Source organism: Staurois parvus, unplaced genomic scaffold (assembly GCF_062004578.1).
Source record: "Staurois parvus isolate SC_StPar_1 unplaced genomic scaffold, SC_StPar_1.0 ptg000209l, whole genome shotgun sequence".
NCBI classification, from domain to species: Eukaryota; Metazoa; Chordata; class Amphibia; order Anura; family Ranidae; genus Staurois; species Staurois parvus.
In genome coordinates, this window is record NW_028318005.1 from 5,082,527 (window position 1) to 5,102,449 (window position 19,923).

At 40.3% G+C, this 19,923-nt stretch overlaps 1 protein-coding gene across 2 annotated transcripts in view; it reads left to right on the forward strand.

The window, feature by feature from the left end:
* TAMM41 (TAM41 mitochondrial translocator assembly and maintenance homolog) overlaps window positions 1-13,679 on the forward strand; it is a 54,165-nt gene extending 40,486 nt beyond the window's left edge. For both annotated transcript variants that reach the window (XM_089678703.1, XM_089678704.1), the window contains exon 8: window positions 12,439-13,679. In XM_089678703.1, coding sequence (XP_089534829.1) covers window positions 12,439-12,512 — 74 coding nt within the window. In that variant the 3' untranslated portion in view covers window positions 12,513-13,679. The remainder of the gene's footprint in view (window positions 1-12,438) is intronic.
* Window positions 13,680-19,923: the final 6,244 nt, after the last annotated feature.

Below are 19,923 nucleotides of genomic sequence, written 5' to 3' on the forward strand. Positions count from 1 at the left end.
TTTTTTAGAATGCGATTACTGCCAGCGGCTATAGCCACTAGCAGTAATCATTTTATTCTGCCGTCCAAGAAGGCTCCCTGCCAGAAGAACACAATAGCACTGTGAGAGGGATTCCCCCACGGACTGTGTTGATTGAAAGAATCAAAAAATTAGTTTGTTTCCACCTGTGGTTGAAAGAAAGAGAAAGAAAATCAAACCCTCTATAGCAGGGGTGTCAAACTGGTGGCACTCCAGCTGTTGCAAAGTCCCATCATGCCTCTGCCTTTGGGAGTCATGCTTGTAACTGTCAGTCTTGCAATGCCTCATGGGACTTGTAGTTTGGCAACAGCTGGAGGGCTGCCAGTTTGACACCCGTGCTCTATGGCCTGCTATACCCTTTGTTTATCCTGTTGACCATTGACATCAGGACTAAAAGTAAGAGAGATTCCAAAATTTTGAAACATCCTAACCTGTTCTCCTGAAGGGGATTTCCTTTCACTTCCCATTGTGTCTGTGTTCTAATTTATTCCCCACACTATCCAAAAAAAAAAAAAAAAATGACTACACTAGGAGGGAAGTTTGTCATTATTTGCTAGCATAAATGACAACTGTTCAGGGGTTGCACTGCAGAATTTGTACTTCAGTAGTCAGTACTAAATTCTTAATAAAAAAAAAGCCACCCCTACACCCCTTTCCTTGCAGGTTTATGCCATACTGTGCTATTATAAGACAGACTTTTTAAATAAAGCCCTCCAGTGCCACGCTGTCACCGTTGCAGGCGTGTCCATTTTTGCCCGATCTGCCTTCCAGGTTTACGCAGTCCAGCTGTTTGAATGGCCGGACTGAAATTATGTCACTCCCGCACATTCGCACGGGAGTCACAACCGCACCACAGCTCTCTGCATTAAAAGCACTCGGTATAGGCTCAGTGCAGAGTGCACTGTGCATGCGCGGTGACGTCACCAGCTGTTGGTGTTGTGAATATCTCCATAAGGTTAGGAGATATTCACTGGTCCCTTCAGGTATCAGATATAAGTTTACCTGTAGGTACAAGTGAAAAAGTAGCATTTACTACCACTTTTAAGTGCAGAGTAAAAAACTGAAGCCATTGTGAAATTCAACTCTCCAGCATCTTCCAACAGCTGGAATTTCATTTTTAGGTGGACTTGCCCTTTAGAAGATGCAAACATGCATACATTATTATGCATCTTTTGATCACAGGTGCAATATTTTGCAGAGGCCCTTTAAAAAAAAAAAATAATCTGTGCTCATTTTTTTCCTGCAAGAACATGTGCATTTATTTATTTTTTTATAAAGGTGAACCTAGTCTTTTAGCATAGGATTTCCATGCAAAATCTTGCATCCCTCAGGCACAGTGATAATCCCATGGCTCATGACCTTACCCGGAGCAATGCTTTACAAATATATTATATATCTTCTTTTAAGAAAAGATTAAGGCTACTTTCACACTGATCTGCCACATAAACACAGCACTAATGCACAGGCGCTTTTATCGTGCTAAGCGTTTTTTATTTTGGACACCTGACTTAAAAACTGCACCAAAACTGCTTCTCGGAGGCATTTTGAGGTGTTTTTCAGGCGCTTTCCATTGATTTCAATGGGAAGAGGCGTGTTTGGGGTGTTTTTTTTTTTTTTTTGTTTTTTTTTTAATTCCCCAAACATGCCCCAAAGATGCTGCAAGCAGGAGTTTTTACACAGCACAGCAAGCGCAACACCTCGGTGTGAAAACATACATAGATATACAGTCACATACATAGGGAAGCATTTTTCTTGAGATTTTTCAGGCGCTATTTTTAACACAAAAACACTTCAAAAACTCCTCGGTGTGAAAGTAGCCTTATTGTAATGTTCAGGGTTTGTATCTCCTGTAAAAAAAAAAGCTAAGCTATACTATTTTTTCTACTTTTTTCTATAATGTTGTAATACTACTGCTGATCATTTTGAGAACCGTTCCTCCCAGTGATCACATTTCAATGTGACCGTTTACTCTTCCTTCTTAATCCAAACTAAACACAATGTATTTGATTTCACTATCCTCATCTGTTCTTTATTTAACAGAAAAGCTGCAGTTCATTTTATTTTCACCAAACATTTATTTAATCTCCGTTTTGTTAGAACATTTATAGAAGTTTTTGTATTCTATTACAGATTGCGAAATTGTCACTTTATCTCCGTAATGTGATGCTAAACTCTGGCTCTTAAATATAACTGAAGGCAAAACTTTTTTTTTGATAGAGTGAAGATGGATTAGAACCACTGTTAGTTTCTATTGCTGTTTGAAGGGATTTCTTCTCACATCCTGCTTGGCCATGGGACAGGAAGAGAAGGGAAATCTCTGCAATGGGACACAGATGGGAAAAAAAAAAATCTGACAGTGGTTATAACCCTCCCTTTCTCTATCTAAAAAGAAAAACAATTACCTATAGTTCTACTTTAAGTCTGGATCTTAATTCAAAAGACTACCTTATGTTGCTTGCTGCTCTCATCACCCTCTAAATCTACACATTTTTTGTTTTGTTTTTTCTCCACTGCTGTGACCTGAATTCCTGTTAGAGGGTGGCTATGTTCATTCTATATGCTCTCACTGTAGATCAGGAACAAAGCTACCCTCTCTTACTCGCTCCTGAGATGGATCAGGGGCTATAACTATAGGATTTGTAGTGTGCACATGACCACAACTAGCATTCATTTCATGTTTTAAAAAAAAAAAAAAGAAGAAACGGGAAGGAGACAGAAAATCACAGTATGAAACGATTTAATGAAAAAACAATTCTAGCACCATTAGACATTGATGTGTGTGAACCAAGTGGATTTTATGGATTATTTTTCAAGGAATATAAAGGATATTGTTTAGTGTCACTTTAACCACTTAAAAAGGTTTTACCCCCTTTTACCGAAAGGTCTTACTCCCTTCATGACTAGGCCATGTTTTACTATTTAACACTGCGCTACTTTAACTGTTAATTGTGCTGACATACTATGCTGTAACTGTATGAAAATAATTATATAAAGTTTCATTTAACCGTGTCAATACCGTGCAATTTTACACCTTCCTGCCCAGGCCATTTTTCAGGTTTCAGCGCTCTCACACTTTGAATGACAATTGCGCGGTCATACAACATTGTACCCAAACTAAAATTTTATCATTTTCTTCACACAACTAGAGCTTTCTTTTGGTGGTATTTAATCACCGCTGGGGTTTTTATTTTTTGCTAAATTAACAAAAAAAGACCAAAAATTTTGAAAAAAAAACACATTTTTCTTTGTTTCTGTTATAAAAGTTTTCAAATAAATAATTGTTCTTCATAAATTTAGGCCGAGATGTATTCTGCTACATGTCTTTGGTGAAAATAACCCAAATTAGGATGTATTATTTAGTTTGTAGGAAAGTTATAGAGTTCACAAACTATGGTATAGATCTGAATATTGATCAATCCTGAAGTACTGACAGCCAATCTAATTTCTTGAGGTCCAAGCATGTCAGAATAGTACAGATATCCCCCAAATGACCCCTTTTTGCAGAGTAGACAGTCCGACGTACTTCATAAGAGGCATGGCGAGTTTTTTGAAGTTGTATTTTTTTGTCATAATTTTTCGGAAAATTAAAAAATTAAAAAAATTATTTTCACTATTTTTTTTTTTACATACTGTCACCAGTGCAGTACAGTGTCATCATATAACTGGCATGGCGGTTAACGGATACTGACTGGTGACAGTATGAAAAAAAATATACATATATTTTTTAATTTTTTATTACATTTTTTTTAGATTTTTTTTTTTCATATTTTACTATGACCAAAGTAGTACAATGTTACCATAGTAACATTGTACTACTTTGGGGAAGTGATCAGTATTATTATTTTTTTTTTTTTTTACACAATTTGCTTATAGCGAAGAATTACTTTGCTATAAGCAAGCATTTAACTGAATGAAATCGATTCATTCAGCTTTTTTTTTTTTTTTTTTGTGCTTAGCTGTGATTTGGTCACAGCTAATCACATGACATGTGCATGTGATTAGCTGTGACCATTCACAGCTAGGCACTAGTATACAATGGATGGCATCATGAATGAAGCCATCCATTGTATACAACTGCCATGTGACCTGCTGTGATTGGTCACAGCAGGTCACATGGTACCAGCAACGGGAGCCGGTACTCGGATCTGTCATCGGCCGTGTCCGAGGTGCACGGCCGGTGACATCACACTGCTGCGCCGCTCTGCATTAGCGCAAACTGCGCATGTGCGGGAGCACGCCAAATGGCGTGCACCCGGAGTGAAGAGACACATCTGAAGCCGCCAAACGGCCATTGGCCGGGCGGCTAATGGTTAAACAGAGATTATTCTTGGTGGTGGTTGATCACAACTGGGTTTATTTTTTATTCTAGATTATATTTTTTACTTTCTGCTATAAAACCTATCCATTAAAAAAAAAAATTAAAAATCAAAATTACTTCATAAATTTAGGCCAAAATGTATTCTGCTACATGTCTTTGGTTGAAAAAAAAAAAATACCAGTAAGCATATTAATTGGTTTGCGTGAAAGTTATAGCTTCTACAAACTATGGTATGCATATATAATGGAATTTGTATTTATTTTATTTTCTTTATACTAGAAATGGTGGTAATCAGTGACTTTTATAGTGGGACTGTGATAGTCTGACACTGGGTGGGAACTGACTAGCAGACACTGACGTCACCAGTGCCACTAATACAGTGATCAGTGATAATACTGTACTAATGTGATAATGCTAATACCAATATTCCCAAAAGTATTATTACTTTTGGGAATATTGGTATTAGCATATTCATATTCACAGTTTTTACACTTTTTGGGGAAAAGTGTATCTTTATGCTATTTATAGCCTTATTGTATTGAATTATTCAAGGGATACCGTAAAATTCATATATTATAATACTGTACTAATGACACTGGCTGGAAAGGGGTAAATGTCTTGGGGTAATCAATGGGTTAACAAGTGTTAAAGTATGTCATGTGTGCTGCTTTTTATTAAAAATGTATTTGTTTCTTCTCCCCGATTTGCAGGGAGAATAAACGGAGAGATAGTTCCCTCTGTACAGAACCCTGTGTTTTCTTTGTCAACACAGGGCTCTGGGCTGTGATTGGACATAGCTGATCAAAATCCCACTGTGTACATTCACAGCAGGAGTGGGCCCTGAACCTGGAAACAGGCAGCGACAGGTATGTTGCTGTGCATGTAGGACCCACCTGTTTGCAGTACAATGTGGGCAGGTGGCCCTAAAGCGGTTAAGGTGACTTTACCAAGTTTTTAGGGCCCATTCACACTAGGAACTGCATGTGAATCACACAGGAATGCTGTGGTTCTTGTGCGATTCACATGAAGTTCTTTGCAGCGTGTTTTAATCCCATTTATTTTGAATGGGCTGAAATCGCTCCACATAAAAAGTAGTGCATGCACTACTTTTGGAAACGCACTGCAACCGGACTGCATGGTACTTCTGTGCCATGTACATGAATGACCACCACTGAACAAGACTCGCAAGTTGAAACATGAAGACTGGGCCAAGAAATATATGAGACAGATTTTTCAAAGGTTTTATTGACTGATGAGATGGGTGACTCTTGGTGGACTCCAACAAGGTGGAGGTGGGGTACTGGAATGGGCTGGTATTGTTAAAGGTGAGCAAGTTGGACCTTTTTCGGGTTGAAGATATACTCAAAAATCTGTATCTTTCAAGAATACCATGATATTTATGCAGGACAATGAGGTAAATTCACTAAAGGTTACCATATGCGAGAACACAGTCAAGTGACTCACTTGCATAAATTATCACATGAGATAATAGAGTCAATTCATCAAAGTAAAATATCGAATGTTAGGTAAATACCACACATTTGTTAAAATAGTGAGATAAACTCCACAAAAAAACAAGAGATAAATCATTAAAGTAAATTTAGTAACCGCTTCCCGACCACCCTATAGCAGAAATACTGCTACAGGGCGCTACGGGTGCGCAAAGTCTTGTGTATATAAATGTGATTTTGCATTTCCCGGTAGGGGGCACGCGTGGCCGCGGCTGTCAATCACCAGGTCCTGGTCGGCTCATGCGCACTGGTTTGGATGGCTGTGCACAGCTCCACCATCCAAAGCAGTGTGCTTACAGTGAAGGACAGAGTGAAACAGCACACAGTTAACCCTTTGATCGCCCCTCATGTTAACTCCTTTCTGCCCAGTGACAGTGTTTTTTGTTTTTTTTTAGCACTGATCACTGTATTGGTGTCACTGTGGATGTCAAATTATTCATATAGCATAGGTTGATTTCATGGACTATATTGCCAGTCATAAGGTTAAGACATTATGACACATTTGTAATATACACAGTCAGCTCCATAAATATTGGGACATTGACACAATTCTAACATTTTTGGCTCTATACACCACCACAATGGATTTGAAATGAAACGAACAAGATGTGCTTTAACTGCAGACTGTCAGCTTTAATTTGAGGGTATTTACATCCAAATCAGGTGAACAGTGTAGGAGTTACAACAGTTTGCATATGTGCCTCCCACTTGTTAAGGGACCAAAAGTAATGGGACAATTGGCTTCTCAGCTGTTCCATGGCCAGGTGTGTGTTATTCCCTCATTATCCCAATTACAATGAGCAGATAAAAGGTCCAGAGTTCATTTCAAGTGTGCTATTTGCATTTGGAATCTGTTGCTGTCAACTCTCAAGATGAGATCCAAAGAGCTGGCACTATCAGTGAAGCAAGCCATCATTAGGCTGAAAAAACAAACCCATCAGAGAGATAGCAAAAACATTAGGCGTGGCCAAAACAACTGTTTGGAACATTCTTAAAAAGAAGGAACGCACCGGTGAGCTCAGCAACACCAAAAGACCTGGAAGACCACGGAAAACAACTGTGGTGGATGACCGAAGAATTCTTTCCCTGGTGAAGAAAACACCCTTCACAACAGTTGGCCAGATCAAGAATACTCTCCAGGAGGTAGGTGTATGTGTGTCAAAGTCAACAATCAAGAGAAGACTTCACCAGCGTGAATACAGAGGGTTCACCACAAGATGGAAACCATTGGTGAGCCTCAAAAACAGGAAGGCCAGATTAGAGTTTGCCAAACGACATGTAAAAAAGCCTTCACAGTTCTGGAACAACATCCTATGGACAGATGAGACCAAGATCAACTTGTACCAGAGTGATGGGAAGAGAAAAGTATGGAGAAGGAAAGGAACTGCTCATGATCCTAAGCATACCACCTCATCAGTGAAGCATGGTGGTGGTAGTGTCATGGCGTGGGCATGTATGGCTGCCAATGGAACTGGTTCTCTTGTATTTATTGATGATGTGACTGCTGAAAAAAGCAGCAGGATGAATTCAGAAGTGTTTCGGGCAATATTATCTGCTCATATTCAGCCAAATGCTTCAGAACTCATTGGACGCCGCTTCACAGTGCAGATGGATAATGACCCAAAGCATACTGCAAAAGCAACCAAAGAGTTTTTTAAGGGAAAGAAGTGGAATGTTATGCAATGGCCAAGTCAATCACCTGACCTGAATCCGATTGAGCATGCATTTCACTTGCTGAAGACAAAACTGAAGGGAAAATGCCCCAAGAACAAGCAGGAACTGAAGACAGTTGCAGTAGAGGACTGGCAGAGCATCACCAGGGATGAAACCCAGCGTCTGGTGATGTCTATGCGTTCCAGACTTCAGGCTGTAATTGACTGCAAAGGATTTGCAACCAAGTATTAAAAAGTGAAAGTTTGATTTATGATTATTATTCTGGCACATATGCAAACTGTTGTAATTCCTACACCGTTCACCTGATTTGGATGTAAATACCCTCAAATTAAAGCTGACAGTCTGTAGTTTTTTTTATAGCACAAAAAATAATAACCGCACATGCGATGAAATACCACCGAAAGAAACCGGAAGCATTTGTGAGCTACCCAGTTTAGATATATTACTTATACACAAATGTTAGTAAATGGGAAGAGGTTTTTTATTTAGAAAATTAAAATGTCATATCTGTAATATATTACACATAATTATAGTGATTAGTAATTAGAAGCCATTTGTGTGCTTTTCTGCTAATGTCCATACATATCTAATAACCATAGTGTGAGTTAGGTCATCTAAATGTAGAACATTGGTGGTTTCTACTAAGCACAATGTGCCTTTTGTGTATAGATATGCTTTATATAATATGCTCTTTAAATTCCCATTAAATGCTCTTTTGCCACCGAGTACAAGTGTAATTGTTTATTTGGGTCATGTAGTTCGATGTCCTTTTTTAGCAATGTTCCATATTACAGAAAAACAAGGTACAAATGTACTCTATTTTCGATTGTTAATATTGGAGATCGAGAGAGTTGTTAATATTGGAGGCACAGGGCTGAACCCCTTCCCACCAGCCATCTGTATATAAATTGTTGTCCACACAAATATTCACTGCTGGGAGAAAACTTATAAACGTTGAACACTTGCAGCTGCAGCACTCTAAGATCATGCTGATCCCCAGGAGGAAGCTGCAGATCGCTGTAGTGAGCCTATAGCATTTGATTGGTAACCATACTATAAATAAAATTAAGTCTGGGCTTTAACCATTTCACTGCATCACTGCTGCTGCAGTACAGTAAAAGCATGAGAACAATCCTTTATACCAGGCGTCACTAAATGGCGGACCACGGTCCGGATCCGGACCCAGAAACATTCCTTTCCGGACTGCAGCCTCACCAATTAGTTGCCTGAATATCCTCTCCCCGCTGCCGGCTCCCCCGCCTGCCGCTGTCACTATTGTCCTCAAGGAAGAGCACATCATCTGAAGCGCAGCAGGTCTGTCCCTTCCTTCACTTTTCAGCACTCCCCACACTGTCCTACCTTATTCACACAAGACGGCAAGCACTGCAGGTCTGGACATAGGGCGGGACTTTTCATGTTAGGAGGCGAGTGATTGGTTGCTAAGCAATTGGGGCGGTCCAAGTAATCATTTACCCGCCTTTTAGCATAAAACGTTCCACCCTGTAATGTGGGGGGTCTGTAATGAGAGGGGATCTGTGATGTGAGGGGTCTCTAATGAGAGGGGATCTGTGATTGGAGGGGTCTGCAATGAGGGGGGGATCTGTAATCATTGGGGTCTGTGATGGGGGTAGGGGGTCTATGATGGGTCCGTGTGTGATGTAACAGTGGGGGATTGGGGGGGAGGAACTGTGATGTGAAAGATCTGAGTCATAGCACTACCATGACACTCGGACCTCTGCTTGAAGAAAATTTTACTAACCGGACCCCTGTGAATTTTAATTCAGTACCCCTGTTTTATACACTAAAACTGCCACAAGTTTGGTTTCTTCTGTGCTGCAGCCTCTTCAGTGGATTGTAGAAGTGATCAGATGGCTATACATACTACATGTGTGTGGACGGATGATCAGCCTATTCTCACGTTTAAGGAATTTCGATCCATGTTTGGGCAGGCTGGCTGTACACTAGTTGATCTATCCTAAGATTGATTAATTTTTATTTTTGCTGGTTTAAGGGGAAAAAAAAGACAAATTTAATCACGTATGGCTATATATAGGTGTACATAGGTCAAGATGCATGTACTGTATGTACATAAATCCTAATGACACACTAGACATCACTGCATATGCCAGAGATGCAGGAATATTTTTAGGGCTGAACAGATTAATGTATTGCCTATATACTATTTTTTGTATCTTCATTTTTCACCACTTTGTAAGCACACATTTAGCCTACAAATATTAATAAACCAACACAATTTCATCCCTTTTTTTTAATTATTTAATTAACCCATTCACAACTGCAAATTACCATTGTAATTGAAAATGACTAATATTAAACATTCTAAAATTACGCACTTGTTATTGCCCATATAGTGCTGATGTATGTATCAAGACCTACACTTACTGGGGTTGTTTTATTCAGGGTAAATAGGAGGATAGAATTTATTTTTGGAATGATATTAAATTATACAAAATATGCAGGGCATATTATTTTTAATATTCAAAACAAACTTACCCATCCATCTACAGTGTGGATCGAAAGTTTGGGCACCCCAGATAAAAATTTGTATTAATGTGCATAAAGAAGCCAAGGAAAGATGGAAAAATCTCCAAAAGGCATCAAATTACAGATTAGACATTCTTATAATATGTCAACAAAAGTTAGATTTTATTTCCATCATTTACACTTTCAAAATAACAGAAAACAAAAAAGTTGCGTCTGCAAAAGTTTGGGCACCCTGCAGAGTTAATATCTTGTACTGCCCCCTTTGGCAAGTATCACAGCTTGTAAACGCTTTTTGTAGCCAGCCAAGAGTCTTTCAATTCTTGTTTGAGGTAACTTTGCCCATTCTTCCTTACAAAAGTCTTTCAGTTCTTTGAGATTTCTGGGCTGTCTGTCACGCACTGCTCTTTTAAGGCCTGGCCATAGATTTTCAATTATGTTGAGGTCAGGAGATTGTGAAGGCCATGGCAAAGCCTTCAGTTTACACCTCTTGATGTAATCCCCTGTGGATTTCGAGGTGTGTTTAGGATCATTATCCATTTGTAGAAGCCATCCTCTCTTTAACTTCAGCTTTTTCACAGATGGCATCAAGTTACCATCCAAAATTTGCTGAAATTTTATTGAATCCATTTTTCCTTCTACTCGTGAGATGTTCCCTGTGCCACTGGCTGCAACACAACCCCAAAGCATGATTGATCCAACCCCATGCTTAACAGTTGGACAGAGGTTCTTTTCATTAAATTCTGTGCCCCTTCTTCTCCAAACGTACCTTTGCTCATTCCGGCCAAAAAGTTACATTTTAACCTCATCGGTCCACAGAACTTGTTTCCAAAATGCATCAGGCTTGTCTATATGTTCATTTGCAAAGTTCAAACGATGATTTTTGTGGTGACGACGTAGAAGAGGTTTTCTTCTGATGACTCTTCCATGAAGACCATATTTGTACAAGTATCTCTTTATAGTGGAATAGTGTACCACAACTCCAGTGTCTGCCAGATCTTTCTGGAGGGATCGTGCAGTCAAACGTGGGTTTTGAATTGTTTTTCTCACAATCCTGAGAGCTGTTCTGTCTGATATTTTTCTTGGTCTTCCAGATCTTGCTTTAACTTCCACTGTTCCTGATGACTGCCATTTCTTAAATACATTCCGAACAGAGAATGTTGACATCTGAAAACGCTTTGCTATCTTCTTATAGCCTTCTCCAGCTTTGTGAGCGTCAACTATTTTCAGTTTCAGTTTTCTAGACAACTGCTTAGAAGAACCCATGGTGCTGATTGTTGGGGCAAGGTCAGATGAGTCTGGGCATTTAAAACCTTTGAGATTGACATCACCTGGTCTTCCCAGATGATGATTGAGAACAATCCATGACACTGGCAGGTCTCAGCTTGGCAAAGGGGGCAGTACAAGATATTAACTCTGCAGGGTGCCCAAACTTTTGCAGACACCATTTTTTTGTTTTCTGTTATTTTGAAAGTGTAAATGATGGAAATAAAATCTAACTTTTGTTGACATATTATAAGAATGTCTAATCTGTAATTTGATGCCTTTTGGAGATTTTTCCATCTTTCCTTGGCTTCTTTATGCACATTAATACAAATTTTTATCTGCGGTGCCCAAACTTTCGATCCCCACTGTATGTCTCCATGCTGTATTTTGCTGAAAAAAAATCTACTTCCTGGAATCCATCTGCCCTTAGCACTGGCAAGCAGGAAGAAGGGAGCGCTTAGCTGAGAAAAACCTCCTCCCTTCCTGAAGGCTACTGAGGTATGATATCATTCCTAGGCCTGGAAACCAGGAAGTAACTTAAGAAATAAAATTTAAAAAAAAGTTGAAAGCAAGTAAATATGATATACTTTACTATCTATTTACTAATGTTAGTGGCATAAGGATTAAAAATATTCATTGTTGATTAAGAGAGTGAAGTTCTGCTTTAGCCCTGGATAACACCAGTGTGTAGCTTTGAAATCGCACTACTTCAGCGTGATTTCAAAGCTGACAATCTGCGATTTTTAATGTGCTATTTCATTAAATAGATGTTAATGCAACTCACAATGAAATTGCACAAAAGTAGTGCAGGAACTTTTTTCAAAGTCGCTGTGACTTGAGTCGCAATAACAGTTTCATTGCTGCACATGGGGTGCAATTTTGAACTGGCAAATCACATGACAAATCTCATAGGTAATGTCAATTGAGAGAGTTTAGTTCCACTTTAAGATTTAATAGAGACATTACATTGCATTCTCAGGATTTCTTGTTCATATCATATAATGCCTCCCCCTGCGTCTATGATGTCTTTTGCCATTAATGGATCAGTATAAAGATCAATAAAATTATATTAGAAATCAATATTCTATTATTATTATTCCTAAGAATTGTTTTATAGTGCAGTTCAACTTCTATTGTTCTCTTTTTTAGGAGCTAAGAAAACCATTTCATACAGTGCAAAGAAACTCTACAAAATGATGAAGAGTATGCGACAACAATCCTGATGATCTTGTTTTTTTTTTTTTTTTTACTGGTTTTTGTATATTTATGTCTGATTTTCATTTAGTAACAGAGAAGTTCACTTTTAACAACATGTTACGGCTGTATTTAGGGTGTAACATGTTACTAAACAGCATCTGCCCACATCCCCACCCTTGACAGCAGGCAGGAGATCTTCTCCATGCACCTGCTAACACATCCTACACACAGCTGTGCTATTCTTTAGCAGGGATCTGTGAAAGAATATACTACAAGTCCCATCTTCCACTGCAGCAGAAGGCTTGTAGTTCTTAACCTGTTCTTGCTGATCATACGCATATCTGCGCCATCTCAGCAGGTGGGCTTTAACTCCCTGAGGCCCCATATATGTGTCCCTATGTAAACATTTTCTGTGCTGAAAGCATGTGCCCTGCGTGTTCCAAGCACAGTTACCGGAAAGCCCCCGATGCATACTTGTGACTGACAATCACAGCAGTCAAATGATCAAAATGTGCGCTTCCGCCTTCCGGCATTTAAAACCTTAAAGGGTCAGGAGGGGGCAGCAAGAAGGGGTTAACGAACTGCAAGGATGCTGATGAGCACTCTATTTCAAACAGCCTGTACAGAGATATGGACTGAAAGCTGTAAGTGGTGTTTGCAAGAGCCTGACATTGCACCTCTGACCTGCTGATCTCCGGTGCAATGCTGTGCAGGCTCCTGGAAAAATAATAATAAATGCATTATTTTTTCTACCTGCAAAAATCCATGCATGCATTTTTGTTTTGGTTTTTTAAGGTGAGCTTATCCTTTAAATAGAATTGATTTATGATGAAGAACGCTACTTCCAATGTTCAAGTCAACCAATTACTGAATTTTGTGTGTTTGTATAATAAGTATATATGTAAATAATGTATTATGATATTTACATTACATGCATGTAAAAGTGCATCCGTATATCAGATTGTAAGCCAAGGTTCCATATTACCTCAATTGTCCCCTCAGTATTTTGATAAGCAATTCCTGTCAACAAAATGCCATTCACTTTTGGACAGTTTGGCAGAGCTTGCTATGGCAGTGAACAAGGCTTACAGTAACCTGGGAATCCATCCTGCATATGTCTCACTGGTTTTTATCCATTTGTGTTGTGTTATTGGTGTATTATATTGAATAGTGTGCTTTCTCAAACCCCCTAATAGGCCTGTGTCGTTCTTTGTCTTTTTTTGGTTGTGGAGTACCTTTACGAAGACCCATAGATAGAAGACCATTTATCAGATTAGGAAGCAATTGTATATTCTATGACCGCTCACCTACCATGCAATTACAGCAAAAAGGTTGATCTGCCACAATGGGTTTTCTCAGGTAGTCAATGGCATTTACCAGTTTCAGCTGAACTCAAAGCAAGCCATACAAACACACATTCTTACCTGCTAGAAGGCCTAAAGTGGTTGTAAAGGCTGAAGGTTTTTTTTACCTTTGTGCATTCTATGCATGAAGGTAATAAACTTGTGTGCCCCCAGCCCCTTATTACTTACCTTAGTCTCATTGTGATCCAATGATGTGCACAACAACCTCAGCTGCCCTGGGTATCTGCCTCCTCATTGGCTGAGACAGAAAGTGGGAGCCATTGGCCAGTCAGCCAATGGGGAAAGAGGGGGTGGGGCCAAGCTGTGGCTCCATGTGTGAATGGATACACAGAGCAGCAGGTGCCCCCATAGCAAGTTGCTTGCTGTGGGAGCACCCAACAGACAGAAGAGCCTGGGGGGGACCCGAAAAGAGGAAGATCCAGGCTTCTCTGTGCAAAACCACTACGTACAGCAGGTAAGTATAGACATGTTTGTTATTTCACAAAAATAAATAAAAATTAACCTTTAGAATTACTTTAAATGTCTGTCCATCCAGTCCTATGATCTATGATTTGCACAGCCAGTATGCCCCCCCCCCCCCACAGCCTGTAATTGAAAAGTGAAAGACAAACAAACTGATGAAGTCTTTCCTCTGCTCTCTCCTCCAGTCAGCATGTCCACTGTCAGTGTATGCGACTGCAGGAAACCTGATTAGCCCTAACTACTGCTATTCCTTCTCCCAGTTTGATTGATTGCATATAGGGGATTAGAGCTGCTGAAACTGTTTAATATGGATGCCTTTGGTGGACACACAGGGTGTTATTTACTAAAAGTGCAGAGTGCAAAATCTGGTGCAGCTCTGCATAGAAACCAATCAGCTTCCAGGTTTTATTGCCAAAGCTTAACTGAACAAGCTGATTAATTACCGTGCTACAGCTGCACCAGATTCTGAGTACTCCAGTTTTAGTAAATCCCCCCCACAGTGAGAATGATTCACTAAATAGAGTAAAATTAGACAGGAATAAACCACAGGGGCACAGTTGGATCTTGATCCTTGACCCATACAGTATTTGTGTGCCAACACTCCCTCACATATAAGAACAGTGATCCTATCTAGCTGATAGTACACTGATGATCAGTGCATGTGGTGCAGTTTTAGCTTGCTGTGCCTTTTGAACACCCAAATAATGTTACTGTTTGTGCCTCCATGTTTCTACAAGGTATACCACAGAATACACACTAGGTTATTAAACCTAAAAATTATGTGAATAAGGAAAAAAATGTGCCGGGATAAAAGCCATTAAAAAAAAAAAAACCTTTAGGCTATGGTGTTATATGAAAAAACATTTACTTTTTTTAATATATTGATGACCCTGAACACTTGCTGCAGTTTTATTCCTATTTCGTATATGCATCTAAAAATGCTAACCACATTTAGGCAGATCCAAAACCTAGAGAGGAAATTTTTTATTTTAGGTATGTCACCGCATAGCATATTTAAGTGCTGAAATGTACATTCTCTGGCAAAGCACCCTTGTTTGCATATTACAGGTACTTATATAGCGCTGTTCATTTACGCAGCAATATACACACCAGCCACTTTATTAGGTACACCTGTTCAATTGCTCAGTAACACAAATTGCTAATCAGCCAATCACAGGGCAGCAACTCAATGTATTTAGGCATCTAGACATGGTGAAGACAACTGAATGAAATTCAAAACGAGTATCAGAATGGGGATGAAAGGGGATTTAAGTGACTTTGAATGTGGCTTTGTTGTTGGTGCCACACAGGCTGGTTTGAGTATTTAAAAAAACTGCTGATCTACTGGGATTTTCACACACAACCATCTCTAGGGCTTACAGAGAATGATATGAAAAAGAGAAAATATCCAGTGAGTGGCAGTTGTGTGGACGAAAATGCCTTGTTGATATCAGAGGAGAATGGGCAGAGTTTTTCGAGATGATAGAAAGGCAACAGTAACTCAAAAAACACTTGTTACAACCAAGGTATGCAGAATACCATCTCTGAATGCACAAAACGTCGAACCTTGAAGCAGATGGGTTACATCAGTGGAAGACCACAGGCATGCACGTTTGCACACGAATAATAATAAATTCTGTGAATTTAGGATTTGCTTGTTTGTACCACTTCAGTCTCAAATTTTGTTTGCCTATATCACAATCATAAGTCAGGCCTAGATTATTATTAGAACATTATTTTTCAGCTACTTATATAGCGCCGACAATTTACGCAGTGCTTTACATATCTATTGTACATTCACATCAGTCCCTAACCCTCAAGGGGTGTACAATCTAAGGTCCCGAACTCACATTCATACATATACATACTAGGGGCAATTTAGGTAGGATCCAATTAACCTACCAGCATGTCTTTTGGAGTGTGGGAGGAAACCCACACAGATACAGGGAGAACATGTAAACTCCAGGAGGGTTGTGCTGTGTCTGGGATTTGAACCAACAACCCTTGTACTGCCAGGTAGAACTACTGACCATTTATCCATTGTGCTGCATTGTTATTATTCAAAAGTCATACTATGCCAACAGTTTACACAGCACTTTACATTATAAAGGGAGACAGTACAGTTACAAAACAAGATGATTAGGAGGGCCTGGTTCCTTAGAGCTTACAATCTAATAGATGATTATTATTTTTATCAGAACACATATTAGAGCAATCAGTAAAATTTAGATAGGTATACCTGTATGCTCACATCTTGTATAGATGTGTATTATAACAAAACACTCCTGAAGTGTTCTATTCCTGCTCAATGCTTGGTGGCTTACAAGGTACGTAAGTGGACAAGTCACAGCTCGGCAGCGAGGATCAGAAAGTAACAAATGATAAATCTCAAGCCTCCAGCCAAGGTTCATGTGCAGGCCTGCTCCACCTTGTCAAAATAAAGCTGCAGGCCTGGAATGGGTAGAGTAGATGGGTTTGGCTATGAGTAATAACTTCACAAGGTTATGGGCAATTTATTAAAAAAGTTTGTGTCATTAACATCAAGGAGAGAATGGTTGATTGGGGTCATTTATACTCTATGTTATCATTCCAGAAATACATTCGAATTAACCTAGTGCATGGTACTCTATAAATATATTCAGATCGTTAGATGTTCCATACAGCACAAGAGTCTGACAGCAAATACAGAGACTATTATGAAAAAAAAAGAACATCCAGTACTTGTTAAATTTTAGTTGTATATTTATTTATTTAATACAGACACAGCTGCTAAGTGGAAAAATAAATGACCATCTCTTGGATCAAGCCCCCAGCCTCTGACCATCTCTTGGATTAATCCCCCAGCCTCTGACCATCTCTTGGATTAATCCCCCAGCCTCTGACCATCCCTTGGATTAATCCCTCAGCATCTGACCATCTCTTGGATTAATTCCTTAGTCTCTGACCATCTTTTGGATCATGCCCCTAGCCTCTGATCATCTCTTGGATCATGCCCATAGTTTCTGATTATATCTTGGATCAAGCCCCTAACCTCTGACTATCTCTTGGATCAAGCCCCTAGCCTCTTACCAGTTCTTGGATCAAGTCCTTAGCCCTGACCATCCCTTGGATCAAGCCCCTAGCCTCTGACCTTCTCTTGGATCAAGCCCCTAGCCCGGGTGTCGGCAACCCGCGGCTCCAGAGCCACATGCGGCTCTTTTTCACCTTGGCTGCGGCTCCGGAGCACACTGCCCACCAGGTGACAGGCAATAGGGCAGCAATGGGCAAACTACGGCCCGGCCGACCTTTTAATCCGGCCCACGGAGCTAGGCTCCTCTCACAGTCCGCCCTGAAGACCGGTGTAGCATGAAAATCTGTCTCCTATGAGGATCTGTCCCCCTCGACCTATCTGCGCATGTGCCGGAGATCGCCGATTGGCTGCTAATGCCTGAAACTGGCACATGTGCAGATACGTCGAGGGGGGACAGATCCTCATAGGAGACAGATTTTCATGCTACACCGGAACGGCGCGGGAACACGGCCAGAGGAACGCGCGGAGCAAAGGTAAGTGAATTGACACAGGGGGGACTTGGGGACTTAATATGGGGGATGAATTAATATGGGGGATGAATTACTATAGGGGGGATGAATTACTATGGGGGATGAATTACTATGGGGGGGATGAATTACTATGGGAGATGAATTACTATGGGAGATGAATTACTATGTGGGGGATGAATTACTATGGGGGATGAATTACTATAAGGGATGAATTACTATATGGGGGATGAATTACTATGGGGGATGAATTACTATATGGGGGATGTATTTTCAGTTTTAAAAATGTGGCTCTCAAAATAAATTTCAATCGTGGTTTTGGCGAGATTTGGCTCAGTTGAAAAAAAAGGTTGCCCACCACTGACCTAAGGCTATGATTGTGATTATGACGATACACTGTGGCCCTGATTAACCCTTTGCTTACTGGGCCCTTAAACCACCTTCATGACCAGAGCGCTTTTTGCAATATATGCAGTGTCGGATTTGTTTTAAATGTTGCAATGGTTTTGCGGCTCCCAGTCTTTTTTTCCCTCTCAGAAACGGATCCAAGTGGCTCTTTATGTCTTAAAGGTTGCAGACCCCTGCCCTAGCCTCTGACCATCTCTTGGATCATGCCCCTAGCCTCTGACCATCTCTTGGATCAAGTCCCTAGCCTCTGACCATCTCTTGGATCACGTCCCTAACCTATGACCATCTCTTGGATCGAGTCCCTAGCCTATGACCATCTCTTGGATCAAGTCCCTAGCCTCTGACCATCTCTTGGTTTTGGTTAAAATTACTTTAAAAATTATTTAAATCATTTTTTTTATTAGGACAAATAGATTATCACGAGGGACAAATAAATGGGGACTCCAATTAAGGCTAGGTTCACATATGTGCAGGTGGTGTGGCTGCGGGACTTGCACAAAAATACCTGCAGCTGCTCCACCCGCACAGAGCAATGCGGGACCCACGGGCGGGTACCATTCTAATGGAATTCCGCACTGGAAATCGCAACCATACTGGGAACCTCAGTTCCCACGCTGGCTGCGGTTTCCAAAGAAGTGCAGGGACTCCTTCCTGCGTGTCCCAGGGAGTCCATTCAAATGAATGGGCTCTTGTGCCCGCACAAAACACGGCCCGCACGGCCACAGATATGTGAACCAGTGGTTAGTCCCTTGGACAAGTAGTTTTTTAAAACAATTTCTACACCCCTGGATGCTCTTGTAATTAAACTCACCTATATCAATTAACCAGTGCCGACAATATAGAATTCATACTGGCAACAAGTTAAAATGGTGAAAAACTGACTCAGCCGTTCTGTTGTGTGTGTCTGTGTGTCACATGTAGCATAGAGAAAAGAAAGGGCAGCAAAAAATTGTCTGAGGATTTGAGAACAAAAATTGTGGAAAAGCATTGACAATCTCAAGGTTTCAAGTCCATCTCTAGAGATCTTAATGTTCCTGTGTCCACTGTGCGCAACATTGTGAAGAAGTTTACAACCCATGACACTGTAGCTAATCTCCCTGGATGTAGATGAAAGAGAACAATTGATCAAAGATTGCAATAAAGCAATGTTCAAATGGTGGCTAAAGAACCTCGATAGACTTCCAGACAAACTCAAGCTGACCCTCAGGCACAGGGTCAATGAGGCCTTTAAAGAAAATAATCCAGTTCCTACAGTTACACATGGTGGAGGTTCACTGATGCTTTGCAGTTGCTTTGCTGCTTCACGCACTGGATGTCTTGACTGTGTGAATGACATTATGAAACCTGGAGACTACCAAAGCATTCTGGGATGCGATGTAGGGCCCAGTGTCAGTGTCTGTCAGAGGTTATGGGTCTTACAGCAGGACAGTGACCCAAAGCACACATCAAGAAGCACCCAGAAATGGTTTGGGACAATTCCAGTAGAGAGGTGTAAGAAACTACTTGATGGTTACAGGAAGCAATGTATTTCAGTTACTTTTTCCAAGGGGAAAACCAAACATTAAATTGAGGGTGCAAATAATTTTGTTCAGTCCATTTTTGGAGTTTTGTGTGGATTGTGTCAGATTTGGCTTTTTGGTTCTCCACTTTTTTGTGTCATACCAAT